At 38.1% G+C, this 19531-nt stretch overlaps 1 protein-coding gene across 1 annotated transcript in view; it reads left to right on the top strand.

Moving 5' to 3' along the window:
- The window catches only part of LOC128373891 (CUB and sushi domain-containing protein 3-like), a 276110-nt gene that overhangs the window by 190333 nt on the left and 66246 nt on the right, over window positions 1-19531 (top strand). The window contains exons 18-24 of the mRNA XM_053334086.1: window positions 5053-5169; window positions 5562-5777; window positions 8875-9063; window positions 14759-14859; window positions 15855-15923; window positions 16007-16163; window positions 17478-17669. Coding sequence (XP_053190061.1) covers window positions 5053-5169; window positions 5562-5777; window positions 8875-9063; window positions 14759-14859; window positions 15855-15923; window positions 16007-16163; window positions 17478-17669 — 1041 coding nt within the window. The remainder of the gene's footprint in view (window positions 1-5052; window positions 5170-5561; window positions 5778-8874; window positions 9064-14758; window positions 14860-15854; window positions 15924-16006; window positions 16164-17477; window positions 17670-19531) is intronic.

The raw sequence follows: 19531 nt of genomic DNA, 5'->3' as shown, positions 1-19531 counted from the left end.
CCCCCAACCCCCACCCCCTTTTTCTATCTATCTATCTTATCACTCTCTCACTCTCTCTTATTCCAATCATGGTGGAGTGCGGATGAAAGAAAGAAACGACAATGCTGCATCAGTTTTGTGGCAGCTTGCTTGGTTCGGCTTGTTGGCTCATTTGCTTGTTAACCACATTTAAATTGCACAGTTGCTGGGACTGGCAGTGGTTTCCTGTGAGGAGGCATGCTGGCCAGGATTTGTGAACTGAATACCTGTGTTTACATGGTATGTATCCATACAACAAATACAGAAACATAAAAAACAGAAATTATCTAGCCTAATGATTGATAAGTAGTATGCAATGAATTCAAGCAAGACAGTACAAAAAGAAACTCACTCAACCTTGAACCTTGTGTTTGAGAAATGCTCAAACTGCACGTGCGGAAAGACAAAAGTAAATGTGATATGTAATTTGAAAGAAGTACATTAGCACCTTGACTAAATAGAACATTCTAAACATTTCTAGATGTTGAACAAAAATAGTTTATGTATTATTTATATTTAAATAATGATCTAAATAAGTATCCATTTCCAGTCATAAATGCATCAAGGTATAAATGTTTTTTAAAGTCCAAAGACTGACGTTATTGTAGAATCACTCAACACCTTTTATACAGATGTAGAAAAAAGACAGAGAGGAAACCTACTGACAGTGAAAGGTGGAAGGATATGTAAAAGGTAAATTGAAAAAGAGGGCAAGATAGGGACAAAGAGAAACAACTGGGAGAGATTGAAATGTAATGCAGTCTTTCAGATTCCTCACATACCTCAGCAGTCAACATTAAGAGCTTCCTTGCAGAAAAGTATTAATAATTAATAGCATTGGGTGTGTGTGTGTCTGTGTGTGTGTCTTCGTGTGTGTCTGCGTGTGTGTCGGCGTGCAAGCTTGTGTGCATGAGTGAGTATGTACTGTAAGGTTGTGTGTATACAGTCTGTGTGCATATGTGTACACATGCCTGCTTGCATCGATGTATTTGTTTAGTTTGGAAATGTTCTCACTACTCATTCAGCCTTGTTTTGGGGGGAATGCTGATATTATAAAAACTGTGGTGGTTAAGTCTGAAGATACTGATGCTCTGTTGTGGATTGAGTACATTTTCAATATGTGACTCGTCTGTTTTTTGCAGTTGTCGCTTTTGTCAGCAGTGATTATGGTACAATGTCCTGCTCAAGGACACTTAAGCAGAACTTTTTGAGCTGTTCCCTAATCATGCCATCCAACTGCTCTGCCACCATTGCACTTTTAAGGTAATGTTATGCCATATTATAGGTTTATTGTAAAGGAAAATGACAGGCAAGTTGTCCAACTGTAAGATGAACCAACTGGAGCGAGCAGGAATGAAGCACCAGCTCATTCCATGCATTAGTATGCATAGAATGAGCAACAGATTTGACCAAGCTTTTCTGAGGACCTGGTTTCAACTCTGAGCGTCCCTGGCTGCATAACAATGTGTACCGCTCAACCGTGTGCAGAACTTGCAGGGTCATCCTGGGGCCGCACTGTGAGGTTCAAAATGTTTTAAATAGTCTCTAAGAAACATTTGTATTGCTTCACTGCTCTACTGCCTTGAATAACTTGAAATCAAATTGTATTACCAGAAGATAGATTTCAGAAATAAAAGACATTTTATGGTTCTTGCACATTATGCACATTTGTTAGATTTTGTGTATTGGTTTTCTTCCTGAAAACAGAGCTCAGAGAGTATGTCCCCAGGCAACCAAATCTTACAAATGGGATTCAAATGTCCCACATTTCTTAATTAGATAAATTACACCTTTTTTGTCTAGATGGTCACTTTTTATATAGCAAGCAACTTTGCAAATTACTCCAATAACTTTGTTTTTCTCCACTTCTTTGTCACATCGTTTGGCTCACAATACATCTACTGAATATATTAGATTTCTGTATGTTTTATTCATTTGTCTCTTGCAGAATTAATGATAAAAATGCCAACTGTCAACTGATTCTTAACATTGTACACCAGATGTGATAATACATCAAATGTGCCTTCAAATATAGTACATATTTAACTTACACAGGAATATGATCATGGGGACAAATTGGCAGTTATGGTAAGTCACTGGAGTATGGAAGGTATTAGCAGATTGAAACTTTTAATGAATATGCTGTAGTGAAGAAAGTAGAGAAAATGTAAAACATTTTAACACTTTCAGAATGTGGATGCAAGCAAACCTCGCCTGAACCCAAGCTATTCACAGTGCTGCCGTAAGTAAGCGAGAGCCAGCCTGTCCTCACAAGAAAATCGACGGTATAGGTGTAAAATTCAGGCTGGCAAACATATAGCAGCTGTAGTAATTATGACTCGTGTAGTTGACGCCATTCAAATTATGTCAATATTTATATATTCTTACCCTAACCATGTCGATCCTAAAGTCAAAACCTACCTAACCAATGAAAGCAAGGAATACTAGAGTAGGACAGAACTGAAGGTTGGAAAAAATTAAAGCTGCAGGAGACAGCTGTTAGCGTCCCATTTGCAACCCAGAGTGTCATGTTTTGAGCTGGACATTTAAAAAAACAACAGCCATTGCATCATGATGTTTCATGTTAACCCAAACTATGATCTTTCCCCAACCTTAACCACATGGTTTTGTGTCTAAACTGCTAAACAGCAGGCATGGAGTCATTAACTGACCTAGGCAGCACTGGCCCACCCAGCCAAGTTTCATCAAAATACATTTTGTAACGATAAATATATATTATATATCAGTATAATAAATATATGGAAATCAATCAATATAAACTTAATTTCTTGTTGACTTGATGTGTGTTAAATTTGTTGTCTGATTAACAGAACTGTTGAACGGACTGTAACTCCTGTAGTTCTTACACTACCTGCTTCTCAGGTGATGTAACATTAACTCTACAACAATGGTCAAACAAACCTTTTTATGTGTTATTTGAAAAAACGTTGAGGAAGAGGAAACTTCTCTGCCTCCATTAACACAGTCTGCCAGACTCATCAGCCCACAATGAGGTCAGCCCAGCTGCTCACTCCCTGGCAGTAAAGCACTTTCTCCCAGTCAGCCTGATAGGGGTTCATCCGAACCTGTGGGAAGCACGTTTACTGTGGGTGCTGCAGAATACAGGTGGCTGGCAGAGTATAGGCCCATTTGTGTTGTTGTATTTTTTCTTCTTCTGTCGAGCCAGTCCAGCAAAAATAGACTCTGCACATAAAGATTGTGGAATGGGGAAAAGACACGTTGCTCACAGACACATGCTGGTTAGAATTGTTTCCAGTAACCTGACTACTAAAAACTGTAGTTATGAACTTGACAGGACAGAGGAAACTCTCCAGAGGAAACAGAATTAAACTTTTAGTTACTGAAATATCTTTTAGACAGCTGTGATGGACTCAGGATTTATCAGGAGGAAGACTGCTTTACTTCAAACAATTTCATTGTATGAACCTGGATTGTGTGTGTGACAATTTAGATGTGCAGAAGAACACAGAGTATTAATTAACATTAGATTCTGACCGATCCTGTCAGCGTGTCTGGAGATTTTAATAATCAACCAAGTTGTACTGCTGTGCCTCATTTGTATATGCACACAGCATCTCTCTCAATGGGGAGACGCGCTTTTGGTTTTTGCTGCGGTGGAATCGCTGCAAGTATTTAATGAACTCAAACATTTTTTGTAGAGGGGGTGTTTAATAGTCAGCACCCCAACCTCTCCAAATGAAATCATGTCCTTGCCACCATGGATTCACGCAGTGGGCCATTGTGGGCCATTGTGTGCCATTTATGAACCACATTCACAGCCAAATTTCTATGTATTTCTCAGCATAGTCAAGTATGGAAAATCAAGGTGCTTTGAATCAAAGTGGTATGGACAGTTTTCTTGATAGAGCAGATTTCTGTAAAAATGTACAGATATTGTGTTTCATAACCATAACTGAAGCAACAATGACAGTAGGGTATAACGAATGAACAGGGGATACATTAGCCTACATGCGTGATTTCTGTCGAGGTTAACACTGTCGTGCTGTGTATGTTTATGTCTAGTTGCCATTTTGTGCACTGGACAGGCAATTGTCTGTTTGTTCTTTTTTATTTTAACTTTTCATAAGTCAGTTTTTCTGGGAAAAGATGGCCCTCCCACTTTTAAACTTGCCCATGCCTATAAGCCACTGAACTACATCATTGTCAAATCATATAAGATGATGATTTGAAACAGTGATTTCTAAAGGTTTTCAAAAGCAGTATATTATGGTCCAATTATGTTGTTCTGGAGTGCATTATGGCTGCGAGATGGCATAAATGTAATTAATGGTAATTTTTTGCCAGCTGAATTTAGACTTATACTGTCGTTTAATTATGAGGATGTGTTTCCTGAAAATGGTTTCTCTCTGCTGAGTATGTACCAGTTCAGAGATCACTGTCATCACCTCTACCACACATGCTGACCTACAGTTGATGTATTGGAAGAACTGTCTTATACACCACTGAAAGAATAATTGCATAATTAAAATTCAGGCAACTGGATTCAAGTCCATTTTCATAATTTTAGTTACTACAATCACCCATGCAGCACTCATAACCAGATGTTTGTTACTTTCAGGGACATGAAAATATATAAATAGGGAATAATCCATCATCGTCATTATTCACTTTTGTGCGACAGAATAAAAGAGAAAAGTCAAGCTTAAACAATTAAAGCAAAGCTCTCAGGGAATACACATTCAAACATTTCCTAATGGATGACAAGATACACAACTGTCAGTACATACAGATATCTCTATCCTAATAATCTAGTGTGTGTGTGTGTGTGTGTGTGTGTGTGTGTGTGTGTGTGTCTGTGTGTGTGTGTGTGTGTGTGTGTGTGTGTTTGTGTGTGTCTGTGTGTGTGTACTATAGAAGTGGTATTAAAGGTCCACAGGGAAACATTATCCGTTTTAGCTATCAACTATCTGATCCTAACCCTCTATCTGCCTCTGTCCCCTGTCTCTGCTCATATCTCTCTCTCTCCCACTCTGTCTCTCTCAATCTATCCAGCTCTATGTGGCGGAGATGTTAGAGGTCCCTGGGGAACCATCCTTAGCCCCGGCTATCCAGACAGCTACCCTTCATCTCTCAACTGTACCTGGACTGTTGAAGTCAGCCATGGGAAAGGCAAGAGATGCACACTGATCCACACTCCTTAATAGAGAGAGACAGAGTGAGAGAAAGTAGCAAATCACACACATCAGTGCAGCATTAGATGTACTAAGAACACACACACACATTCACACATCAAGTAATTTGTAACTACAAACTTCAACTTCAGGTTTTTGCAGTTGTCAATGTATGTACTGTATACCGAGTAGTTGGTTGAAAACAAGAGATACTATAATGCCACTCATAGATTACAATGAAAATTAATGTTACAATTACAACTTTCATGTAAGCTGTAGTGCACAATTTGTATCTGCTGTAATCGGACTGTAAAATAATGCTTACTGATTGTTTCATACATTATATCAGTCTGTTGTTCATGTCTGTGTCTCTCTCCTTGAATCTAATAGGAGTCCAGTTTCAATTCAGTTCTTTTCATCTGGAGGACCAACACGACTACCTCTTGGTTACTGAGAATGGGAGTTTCCTGCAACCACTGGCTCGCCTGACCGGCAATGAGTTGCCTAGCAACATCAATGCTGGTCTCTATGGCAACTTCAAAGCCCAACTACGATTCATCTCTGACTTTTCTATTTCATATGAGGGCTTCAATATAACTTTCTCTGGTAATTGACTTAACAACAGTCATATTGTACTATTATTCTTCAACAAGGTCTAGTTTCCATTTACCCCCAACCTTTCCTTCACGTACTGGAACAAGTCAGTATGATACTGTAGAACTAATGAAAGTTTGTAAATCCAAACCAGGCAAAATGAAAAACCATTAAGCAGTAACACCCTTATCAATTTTTCATTGGCTCAGCCTAGAAACTCATGCAAAGAAGCTCCATAACAGTTAAATAATAGCTTCTCTTTAAAGACAACATAGAAGAGCAACGTTTCTAGTAGGATGAAGTCACATACACTGTACATACAATGTACTGTGGTAAATGATCTGTCTCAGCCTTGCCTCAAGCAAGGAAAGTATAAAATGTAACACAAAATATAGACACATGGCATATGTAACAGTGTGGCTTTTTGAAAGTGTCCACGGGCCCTTAGGTCTGACAGGTCACAACAATAAAAGCTAAATCTTCTTTAGTTTGAAGTATGGTAACCCTAACCCTATAGTAGCTCATTAAGGCCATTTTCAGACCAAATCAGGTATTGCAAGGTGGGGGTGGGGGTGTGGGCGTCTTTATTTTTAACAGTTAAAACATCAGAAAATAAATTTTTATCCCTCTCTTTCACCAAATTTCTCACTACCACTGCTCACTCTCTTCATTCACTCTCAACCACCATTACTGTCTGTCTCTCCCTCTCTCTGGTGCTGTCAGCTCACGTGAACTCTCTCTCTCTCCTTTTCAAAATGAGTTTGGAAGCCGTCAGCAAAACCTAACTTTACTTTTAATGTTATCAAATGAAGAGAAATGTCATCCCCTCTTCCCAGTAACGTGTTTGTACTCCCTGATGGCAGGATTGTACATCTCTACTCAGTGTGATTACCTCTTGTGGTTGGCCACCGCAAAGTGATGTCGGGTTGCGTTTCTCCAAAAGTTGATTCTGGTTCAACTTTCTCACTGATTTCCACTGCAGTGCCCCTGCAGCTCCCACCCCCGCAGCCTAAATGCGCTACCTACATTCAAATGAAGGGGAGGACTGGTGTTTTCACTGCAACGCCTGATTAGATATGAATTCAGCCTAATGTAGACGGGTGCTTGACCTTGCAGAACTAATCAAAAGGATCTTGAATTGGATCATACGTAACAGATGATGAAAGAGAGACTAGAAGGCTGACTGGGACCCAATAAAACTTGGTTAATAAAAGCCCTCTTGCTTGCGATCCAGAGTTTAGGCAATTCTGAAAACATCATAATACAACAACATAACTTTTTTATATTTTTAGAGTTAAATTAGATGTATATTTGAATCTGTTCACTATAGTACCAGGTTATGTCACAGTATAATGAACCATACCCATCTCAAAGGGATGCATATACACTGCAAGTAAAATGGGGTCTGCAGGGCTGACCCAGGCCACAACATGCCTCCAAAAGTCAACATACAGCAATCAACAATGTCAAAAGCTGCACTGAGATCCAGTAAAATCAAGTTCCTGTATAACATCATCAATATGTCATTAGAGATTTTGACAAGCTGTATCAGTGGTGTGCAACTAACAGCAGCCGTGTCAGAAAATTGTCAAGATTCCTGTGCATATCAAGCTACTTGGCAAAGACTGTTTCTAAAACATTGGCTTTAATTTGCTATTTAAATAGGGATTGGGGTCTCAGTACTGCTTTACAGGGACTACTGGGTATATGTACTGAATTAAAAACATACAAGAAAACAAAAAAGACCAGAAAAGTGTTTTTTCACTAATGAGTCAACCACCATGGAGAACAAGTGGAGGAAGCATGCAGCCTGATGCAATATTTGCTGACTTCCTACATTTTATAATTCAGTTACACAACATTAAACTGAATGCAAAAAGAGATGGAGATGGATCTTTGCTGCCTCCTCAGGGTGTGTACAAGTCACAAATGTTACCCTAATCCAGAGTTGTGTGACTTCAATCTCATTCAAAATTGAGTGAGGGATTAAAGAGTATAATTAAGACAAAATTCAATCTGCCCCTTATAAATTAAATTCCTTTACTTAATTTCCCTTTCAGCGCTGTCATTGACTTTGGTTAAAAGGAGTACAATGTTGTTATATCATCTATTCCTGGGAGAATTAGCAATCATTTATATTTGGCTTCATGCAACAACTCCAACGACTGCCATTTAACACTAGGCCTCAGGTGACTCCAATGACTCTCGTTAAAAGACATCGTTACATCAGCCATGAGCACTAATGAACCAAGTGGTATCAATGACCTTGATAACGACCCCACAGAGATTAAGTACCTGAAACTCCCTGCCAGTCAGTTTGAACTGAAGAAGCTCCTTTTATGAGAGGCGAATCCTCTTCAAGTATCTACAAGTCAAGATGCCCTCGATTCATCCCTCTTTTGATAACTATGACCTTGATGACTGAGAATCTTTATAGACAAAAAAGAAGTACTTAGATCTGAGTCTACTCTGATTGATGTTTCACCGCCTACCAGATGTATTACACATGGGAGGTGTCAACATGCTGTGTCATACTGCAGCATGCTCTTAAATACATTTCACATTATCATTGTCAGCCAGAAGAAAAATAAAATCCCCTACAAGTGTATTTCAGCACAACTCAGACTCTGAATTTGTTTGCTAATTGTTCACACAAGCTCTCGGGCAAAGATTATATTTAAGTGGAATACATTTTCAAGAGTTTATTTTACAAGAGTTACTGGATTATTGGAGACTTTTAGAAATGGAGAGAGGAAGATTTAGAGATGGAGAGAGATTGTGGCAATGAATTTATTGTATGTTTCATTTAATATTTAATGGTTATTGTGTCAGATTACTATTAGCATTTAAGTGGATTTGGGACTTTGAAATTGAAAGTTATTGGCTGTCTGATTTTAGACTCTTATCAACTCACATCTTAAGGTACTTATTAGTTGTGGCTCAAAAACGCTAAATACAGTATTGATTTTAATATATTTGAATATATCTTTTTTGTTTCTCGTCATGAACTTTAATCTAAAAGATTTCGTAGCGCTAACCGACTTTTGGTAAATTGTTTTATATTTATTTTATATTTGTTATGTATTCAGTTTCACCTTATTTTCTGCAGAATACACCTTGGAGCCATGTGAGGACCCTGGTATGCCGAGGTTCGGCAGGAGAAACGGCTACAGTTTTGGTGTTGGAGACACGCTATCATTTTCCTGCAATATGGGGTACCGCCTTGAGGGGGCGCCGGAGTTAATCTGTTTGGGAGGTGGTCGAAGAATGTGGAGTGCTCCTCTACCAAGATGTGTTGGTATGTATTGATATAGAATAGAAGCCATACTGTTGTAAGTAAATGACTTCACTTATAGCGCCTCTTAAGAGAAAAGATGTCACAAAGCAATTTACATAAGAAATAAGGGATAAACATACATACAGATGTAAAACACAATAAAAAACAGAATTAAGTAGAAAATGGAAAAATTACATAAAAATAAATAGATCTTGAGCTGATTTTATATGCTCACAGAATCTACAGATCTTAGGTCCAAAGGGAGAGAGCTCCAAAGTTAGGCCGCTACAACCTCAAAAGCACATTCTCCTTTAGTTTTAAGCCGAGACAGACAAACAACACAAGAACTTTGGATTGGACTCTGAATTTGATGGGGAGCCAGTGAAGAGCAATCAGAATCAGTGTTACATGAGACCTTTTGAAGGACATGGTCAGGAGTTTAGCAGCAGCAATTTGGACCAATTTTAAACGATCTAGGAATGTTTTGCTGAAGCAAGTGAAAATGGAGTTACAGTAGTCAAGAGGGGACACATATAGAATAGTTTGTCTAGGTTTGTGTCTGTTCAGCTACCAGGAAAAGTTTTTGATTTGATTATAAATGCAAATACTTTATGTTACTCTCATAATTATCTCTGGGTTTCACAAACAAAGAGAACATAGAGCTGTATTGTTTAGTAATTAATGTAACAGAGTGCCAGGCTCCAGTGAAATTGTGTTTACAACAGGCTGCTGCTTTGCTGCTGGTGTTCTGAGGTTCTTTGAAAACACAGAAATGTTTGCACAGATTATTGACCAACAAAAATATGCATTTCTAAATGTCATATTATACTTTTATGAACCTGGACAGCATCAATTCAAAAGCCAGTAAAAAACAAGGTCAATAACTTTGGTTGTACAATATAGTGAAGAAAATGGCACAGCACAAAGGTGAAGGAAGTATTGAGCTCATAAAAATATTTTATATAATATAATACATAATATATATGTGTCTATATATACAGTACATATATGTATGCATTTTCTCCCTGTGCCTGGGTGATCTGGCTTCCTCCCACAGACCAGAAAAATGCAGGTTAGGTTAATTGGTGACTCTAAATTGCCTGTAGGTGTGTGAATGTGAATAGTTGTCTGTCACTGCATGTCAGCTCTGTGATTGACTGACAACCTGTCCAGGCTGTACCCCGCCTCTCACCCAATGTCAGGTGATATCAGTTACAGCTCCCCCAAGACCCTCTGGAGGATAAGCAGTAGCCTATAGAAAATGGATGAATCTACAACCCTGAAGCTGAGTTTTTATGAATTAAAAAACAGAGGGCATGAATTACTAAATCAGGAGCACAAATAAGTTATTTTTTATTCTGTGGCTCCTCTTGGGTTCTGTAAGGGAGTTATAGAAAGAGGAGGATTTTTTTCAGGGTTATTAAGAGCAGAAAAGTAGCATGTCCACGCTTTATCTTCCAACTTGGACGTAGATTTTCAAGCTGAATGTCGCTCTGTCCAACAGTGTTAACTCTTAAACAGCGTCCAAAATGTATTAAACACAGAGAACAAAATGGCACTGAACTGAAAAGGAGTCCTACAGACAGCACTGTATTTAAAGCCACATTTTTTACAAACCACATTTCAGTCAGTGGATGAACAATAAATGTCAGTGATATTACTTATAACATGAGTCACCAGTGGGCAGAGATTTTTTGGCCTGTTCACAGTCCTGCACAAGCCCCTATAATGATGAGTTTTACAAGCAAGGACATTAGCAGAAATGACTATAATTATGTTTTATTTAATATTAGTTTTTTTTTTTTAGGATGTGTCATGCTGTTACTGCGGATGCTTTTGAATGACTTGTTGAATAAACTGAAGTGAAAAGGACATTTCTGCAAGGAATTCAATGCAAAACAAAATAAGGCCTTGGAGGCAAGCATACAGATACTGTTCATGATACATGAACATGATAAAGAAAAGAGAGATTTAGTTGTTTGAAGCAGGCAGTGTATTAATGCATTGCATTTTCTCTTGAAACTAGATGAGTCAGAACATAGAAGCTTTTTTATTGAACTCCAATTTACAATTGTGTTGCCTAAGAAGTCAAAGGGAGGTGAAGATATGCTCTCTTAAGGAGGAAAGTATGGAATATCCTGAGATGTATATCAGTACAAAACCATTATTGACAATCATTGTAAATATGGCCCATCATGGAAATAGACAAATCTGGCAGCTGCTTTATACATTATGCTTTTCAGCACCACCGCCATGACTGCAGTGGAAGAGTGGAACAGAATGCATATAGGCTGACAGTGGAAGAAGAGGTGTTTGGGTTAGTCGCAGTCAGCAGTCACCCTTTAACAGATGAAAGTAGTCTGTGTAAATGTGGAAGTTATCAGTTCTAAAAGCCGGAGTCAGAATTGGTTATAACACTCAGAGGAAGGAATAATGTGGATGTGAAAGTGTTGTGTGGAGTGGCAAATGAAACCCAAGTTATCATGTTCTAAATCATTAAACTCCATTATGTCTTGCATTGTAATCAGAAATAATGCACTATTCAATAAAAATTGGAAACACATGATAGATTGAAACAGAAATTTCGGCCAGGAAACATAGTATCAAGTTGCCAAGAAATATGCAGGGTGGCAGCTCACCATCTGTCAGCAGATCGCTTGGTCTTAAGTGCTCAGAATGGGATCCCAACATGAAGATTTAATGGATATTTACAGGAGTTAAATATATTTTATGGAGCAGAGCCTTGTGGCTTTTGCTTTCCATTTTTTTAGGTTTATTACTGAGACAGCTGATAACAGCACAGCAGTCTTATAAAATGGGACCAAATTTAATTGAAAAGTTGAACCTTTATTTATTATAGGATCTCCTGGACATATTTCTTGGAAAAGGAACCAAAGTCTGAGCTCTTTTCCCATACATTACAATGTTATATGTGTGTTACGTTTGAAGTGCCACCTCAGTAATGGCGGCTTGTCTGCTTCTACCTCAAGGAATTTGTCTATAAGCATATATTTACAGGCTTAGGGCCTGATTTACTAAGATCCCAAATAGAGGGTACTAAATTGCATGCACACTTCAATAGATTGCGCGCTTCGTTTGCATGCGTTTTGTGGGTGATCTACTAAGAATAACTGTGTGAATGAAAACAGGTGCAACAGGGTGGAGACAGCAGTATTTAAATGAAGGTTTTGCATGTCTGAATGGGGAGTTTGCAGAAAGCTGCAAGTGCAAAATGAAATGTGACCAGGTTCTAGTGGAAGAGGTTAACAAATATGTTGAGTTATAACAAAAACTAATTTTACCAGAAAAACCCACATATGGGAGATTATTTGTGACAAAGTCAATGCTGTTAGTAAAACCAAAAATATTTCACTCCAAAATATTAACACAGGTGGAAAAAATCTGTCCTGTACGTATTCTGTCATTGTGCCTCTGTCTCCTCCTCTCCACAGTGACAAAAGTCATCTGTGCGCAGCTGGTTAATACCTGCCCTTCAAAGGTATTATTTATAGACACAGTTAGCGTCAGTAAAATTACCTTCAGGTTTGGTAAATCACAATGCATGTGCTAAATAACATATTTGCATTTTCTCCTCCCTGTATTTTGCACATTGGGGTTGAAACGCCCCATATTACATATTCATTATGGCAAACGTACTAAATGGACAGTGTGTATTATCTTGCACAGTTGAAAGATGCAAACCTCAGTGCGCTGCGTTAGTAGATCAGCTTGCACATTTTTTGCGGGTGATGTCAAGTTTGCACACGTTTTTACACACGCAAACCTTTAGTAAATCAGGCCCTTAGTGTAAAATGGAGGTCTTCTCAGTCTTTTCAAAACAAACTTCAATCATTTAAAAATGTGCACTTATAAGCCGGGATGAAAGTAAAATGACAAAATAAATAAAGAAAATGGTGTTGGAGGGTTGTGACTTTAAATCCCTGTTTGCTGAATCTCCCTGAATTTGCACTGTGTTCCTCCAGCTCTATTAGGAGTATTCAGACTAATGCTTGTCTAGTTTCTCTCAATAATGGGGATTAGTCAAATGCAGAGCATGTATTTCCCCACAAGATCAATATTCTGCCCTGTACCTGTAACTTTAGGGTCTTTGTAAGCAAGAAATTTGCAAATGAGATTTGATTTGGGTGCAAATGTCAAATCAATACAGGGCTACATTAAATGCACACAGGAAAAGGGACCAGACAAAATATTCCTGCACTCTTTGAAAGGATGTGTTATTTTTAAACAACACCAAAAGAAGCATGATAAAATACAGATGTAGAGAGACAGATATTTTCCATCCATATTTTGTAAAAGAGGACATTACTTCATTTTAGATGTAGATTGCTGGTGAGAACATTTCACAAACTGTTAGCAGTGGCAGTTTTTACATCTTTGGCTCTTTGTCATCAACACGCAAAGAGGTAGGAGTGGTGTTGCTTGCTGGTGTTACATGGCGTAGTGCAGTTTGCTATATTTAGTTCCTGTGTGTTGTGTTGCATTGCTGCATGATGTCGTGCACATCACGGAGGTGGAGATGAAGAGGAGAGGAAAGATTGGACGACCTATAAAATACTATTTCGTAATAGCTGTACGATACTTTAGTTTTATTAACTTTTGCTTGTTTGATTGCTTCTATTGTTGTTGTTGTTCCTCTATTGTCATTAACCTGTAAAGTCAAGTACTCTAACCATGGAAAGACATACAGTATAAAGCCAAATGTATGCTTTAATTAACTAAGTGATGTACTTTGTAGATTAAAAGTTTTGCTTCGGTGGTTGTATGGTTTATATGTATTGTTTTTGGTAGGACCAGAATAGTTTCTTTTATAGAATCAAATGTGCCTTTGGCTTTGTTTCCTATACTCTTCTGTAATTTGTAGACATTATCCTCTATTTACCACTGTGAAGGGAAAAAAAAGAGTAGAAGGAGGAAAAAGACAAAAGGGGAAAAAATATGAAGAGGGATGAGAATGGAGGAAACTCGAGAGAAGCGGAAGAGTAAGGTTGATTGAAGTAGGGGAGAGTAAAGGAGCGCTATTCATAGAGAGAGGGAGAGATAAAAGAGCAAGAGTGAGGGAATTAAGGGGGAAAGAGGGTGGAGAGGTAATTTTCTAAATGGAAACTGTAGCAGCGTGATTTATTGACGATATGACAGCTGTAATATGACTATTACACAAGTAGAGACACAGAGAGGTGAAGAAAGGAAGGGAGAGAGAGGGAAAAAAGAGAGAAAGGGGACATAGATATTGCAGATAGAGGGCACATGTGAGAAGTGCAGAGCGGGTATCGTTAGGGAAATTAGTTTATTTTACTACCTGCTCATTCGACTCAACACAAGTAGATAGCAGACAATACAGCTGTTTAAAAGTGCTATTAAATGACTCCCATGCACACACACATACACGCAAACATACTTTAGAGGAATTCATTCATCTATGGAGGAAAACGGGTGCATCATCTTCTGCCAGATGAAAAAAATCTTTCCACTTTGATGTATTCTATATGACTACTAGTACAATTTCCGAAACATTTACAGTGGGATAGAGCTTTATAAAGACAAGGAAAAAGATGCTAAGTTAAGATTTTGTCCAATACAATTGTAAGTACTTCTGTTTTGCTGCATGGACACATCCAATCATTATAACACTATTAAATATCTCTTTAATATTTGCTGACCGTTTTTTTAATTATCTGTTTTCTGTCTTTGTCATCAGCGGAGTGTGGTTCTTCAGTTATAAACAATGAGGGGATCCTTCTCTCTCCAAACTACCCGATGAACTATGACAACAACCACGAATGCATCTACAGCATTCAGGTAAACAGATGGAGGCGATTTGAAAATACATATACAGTAATGTGTTCTCAATCAATCAATGCAATGTCACTCATTGTGCTTTCTAGTTACTTCATAAAGGGTACTCTAAATATCTGCAAGCTGGGGCAAATGTATTAAGAAAACTTGTGAAATTAATTTTCAGTCTTCACATTTGCGTCTGTTCATTGTTGATCAATTAATCATTTCATGTTGATTTTTGATTCTCAGGCTGAAGAAGACTGGTTTGTCTGGTCACTCAGGCATACTACTTAACATATAGATAGTTAGCTTAAACTAATTAGCTACATGTTGTTAGGTCATGATTATGAAACAAGACAGAAGTTTATGTCCTTTTTAATGTGAGGTAGCCGAGGATGATTCATAGGTTTGTTGTATGGTGAGTTGAGAAGCATGCTGCCAGTGATAGCAGTGCACTGGTTAACTGAACATGCCATTAGCTGATGATGATGTCTGGTCATGTAATAGACAGAAGAGAGGAGTGTGTGTAGTGTGCAATTAAAAAAAAGGAGGAGTAATGGGTGATGTGGGTTCTGGGACGGTGATACAGACTGTTGAACCTTCTTAGTGCTGTTTTGAGTGGGTTCCCACCTGATTACCCTTGACTTGCTTGCATTCTTACACACATACACAACCTCATATTGAATCCATCTTCTTTCTTTGGTAAGTCAGGTCAAGGGACATGATTCATAAAATGTCTTTCATACCGGAAGGATTGCTAACTAGTTACTATTGGTCATGGAACTGTCTGCCACATAGTCACTGTAGCCTGAGTGGATACAATGTTGATATAGTATAAGGTCAAGTGTTGGGGTATCTGCACATCATTCCTGTGAAAGAAGAATTCAAAGGCATCTTAAATGTGTTTTAGGTCCACTGCAGGGTCTAATGATAGATAAAGCTATAATTTAATATAGATACTGGGCTTTCATAGGGATGTTAACTTTTGGCAAATGTCATTGTGTATTGATAACCAGGTGCAAGCTGGGAAAGGCATCAACATCTCTGCTAGAACATTTCATCTTGCCCAGGGAGATATACTCAAGGTAAACACACAATTAGATATCTGTCATTCTTATGCCTAAAATCTATCTTGCATCATCACTATATTGCACTGTTCTTTTTCCAGATTTATGATGGTAAAGACGACACAGCCCAAGTTCTTGGAGCCTTCACAGGGTCATCTATGCTGGGCCTGACCCTGATCTCCACTTCAAACCATCTGTGGCTGGAATTTTACAGTAATGCAGAACATACAGGGGAAGGATTCAAACTGGTCTACTCCAGTAAGTGCAGACAGCCAACCAGTATGAACTTTACTTGCAGTGCACACAACCTAGGCTAGTCGAAACCAAATGTATGCTGTTGAGTGCTGTTATGAAACAATTTTATTCTATACTAATGGCACATTATTAACAACACAAACTAGGGCCTGCTTTAAGTGTTGCTTTTCATTACTACAGTTATTATCAGAATCACATCAATTCAGCAATTAAATATCATGTGACAGCTTTACTAATTTCCTGAGCTGATTTAATTTTAAATAGTTCTCATTTCCCAAACCATCACAGAATTGATTGTAAATTCCACCGCTGAAATGATCACAGGAAACTTGTCACGTTAAATTAACAAAGCTTTCAGTGAGCTATGATTTCAGCGTAGGATGGGATGTTAAAGGTGCGTTCTGATGCTCACCAAAGCACACCCACATTTTCCAGTGCCCTCTTAGATGCATAGTTGGATTTAGAAAATCTAATTGTTTAAATGGAGTCATGCAGGCTGATTTGCATACCACTTTGAAGATGTATTGTCTCTCTGCTGTGCAAGTAGAGTGGAGCATCAAGTACTTACTCCTCTGCACCTCACCTTCCCCCCTACTGATGAAAATAGAAGTTAGTTTTCCATACAAACAAAAGGACATCAGCTGAAAAAAGATTGCAGCAACATTTTTCAAGTTCAAGTTAAGAACTACTGTGTGACACCATATGTTTTTAGTTATGTTTAATGGCATGTCTAGAGTTCAATAAAACTTGTGTATAAATTATTCACAATGACTTATTTTGTCATACAGTGAACCATTTTAGATGTCAGGATGATGGTGGGTGTGTTCAGATTGGCAAATGATTAAAGTGCAGCTTTGCAAATGCCCACTTTTAAGGATTTAGACATGAATCTACTGCAGTCTTCCAGAAGATAGCTCAAATCTGTTCACACCTCGTCTTTTAGGTAATACTGTTGATCAAACCCTGGTTAAGGTTTTATAAGGATAAGCTATTTATATAACTCTTCATTTCCCGCTCTCCAAAATGGTGCACATGAATAAACAGAAGATTCTTAACATTACCATGGAAACTGAGCTTACATAGACTGTGAAAAACAACATTAAGTTGGATAAGGTGTATACATGCCCCAGTATTACTCCTAATATTGTAATATTGCTCCTGATATAATATTTTTTATTAAATTGGGATGGGAGCTTAACAGGCTCTGTGATATCAGAGAGCACAGCATACATGAATATGCCAAATCTTAAGGGAATATTGCATCTTAGTTGTTGCATAGTGAGTATGCACTGTAAAGATGTTTCTATATCTTTCTAGGTTTTGAGTTGTCTCACTGTGATGACCCAGGCGTGCCTCAGTTTGGCTTCAAGGTCAACGATCAAGGTCATTTCTCCGGGAGCAGCATCACATACAGATGCGAGCCCGGATACACCTTGCATGGAGCTTCCACGCTGAAATGTATGACAGGCGAAAGGAGAGCCTGGGATAACCCTGTGCCTTCTTGTATCGGTATGTCTTTTACTACAGGAAGCTGTTTACACTCTAAGAAGAGGTTTATTGGAGAGATACAGATATACAGGCACACACAATTATGGGTTATACCTTGAATAACACTGTTTAATAAGCGTGTGAAGGGCGGAAGGTAAGCAGGGTTCCTTCCTTGTTTGCTTTTCACTTGTATAGTATAGTATAATATATATATAGCATATTGTATAGTCCAAACCACTTCCACCTACAACCATTCTCATGGTTTGTTTTTTGGGTTTTTTTTTAATAGCTGTAAATGAATTGGTAGCTACACAAGGAAAAAATCAAAAGCATAATATATTTACGGGGGGGGGGGGGGGGGGGGGGGGGGGGAAGTAACAGCTAGTCATAGGTCTACAGCACATTGGTCACAGCTACATTGGTCTACTGTATGGTTGTGAGTTGTTTTCTTTTGGCTTATTATTTTCTATTAGCCTACATCCATGCCTCATGAAAACCAAACAATGGCTGACATTCCTTTTATTCTCAGTGGAAAATGATATATTCTTTAGATAGATTTGCCATTAAAATGTGTTTTGATAATATTTCTAGTGAGAAATGTGTATTTTATTTTCATAATCTTCGTTCAGTGATTGATTTGGTTTTGGAGTTATTAAGTCATGTGATGTGGACACATGTCAATAGGAAAGAATAGGCCCAAAAAAAACTGACAGAGCTGTTATTGTGAAACTAATATGTTTTGCGCTGTGGACCAACGTACTGTAGCTAATGCATACTTTGATGTGAGACTGGGTTGTAAAAGTAGGTTCTTTCTCTCTTGTCAGGGTTCTTTCTTCCAAAATTAATTAAGGTATCAACCTATTCTCTGGCTGGAATATCTCATTTACTGCAAAGTCACCTCATATGCATATACATTTCAAGTTAAAGAGACCAGCCCACAGTATAATGCAGAGTCACTTGTCTCTGCTCACAGAACAGTTATTCAATAACCTTGAAAGAAAACAGATGGAGGCCAATTTCCTGTGAAATCATCATGATTTTCGCAGGATATCACACACTGTGATCGTTTTTAAGTCTCAATGAGAAGCTTATTTATTTAAGAGACCCCCCCACCACCACCACCACCACACACACACACACACAACGCATTGCTATGTATTCACACAAGATACCTATCACCTGTGAAAATATGTGCAGGTTTTGAACCTGTATTTATGCCATTCTTACTCTATTAAGGGCCAAATGACAAACCTGAATTGTTTCATAAACATATTTTAATGGATTTAGTTTTGCTACAAACCACTGTATTAAAGCATGGCCATTTTAGGTAAACACTGCAATCTACTGGGAAGGAACTCCCCTTTGAGTATTGATGTATTTCTAAATATTCCATTATAACATTATTACCTTTTTAATTCATTTCTCAAGGCTTCAAACCAATGGGAAAATACAAACCACAGCTCTGAATATTGATGTCAACAAGTCAATAATGGCCATTTACTTGCAGTGCAATTTCATCGTGCCATAACTCAGGCACACACACATAAACACACATCCATCAGTGTGTCGGTATGTTGTACCTGAAAGACTTTATTTGTATATTATTTGGAGCTTATTTGGAAACATTTTCAGTCCTTATCAGTAGGTATTTGGTTGGGTGATTACATTCTCTAATAAAACTAAGCAAATGCTACATGATGACACATAAAATCCCTGCTGCAGCTGTGCCACAGATGGAAGCTATAAGCATAACAGCAAACCCAATGTTTTAAATACCCTTCTTCCTTCATCGCTGCTTCTGAACTTTTGATTTTGGATTCGACTTAATAAGTCTCTCTCCTTCTCACTATCAATAATGAAACACTCATAAAACCACTGGCTGA

The sequence above is a fragment of the Scomber japonicus genome, chromosome 15, assembly GCF_027409825.1.
Source record: "Scomber japonicus isolate fScoJap1 chromosome 15, fScoJap1.pri, whole genome shotgun sequence".
Lineage (NCBI taxonomy): Eukaryota > Metazoa > Chordata > Actinopteri > Scombriformes > Scombridae > Scomber > Scomber japonicus.
The sequence above is the reverse complement of the archived record's forward strand: the minus strand, read 5'-3'. Positions and strand labels throughout refer to the sequence as shown.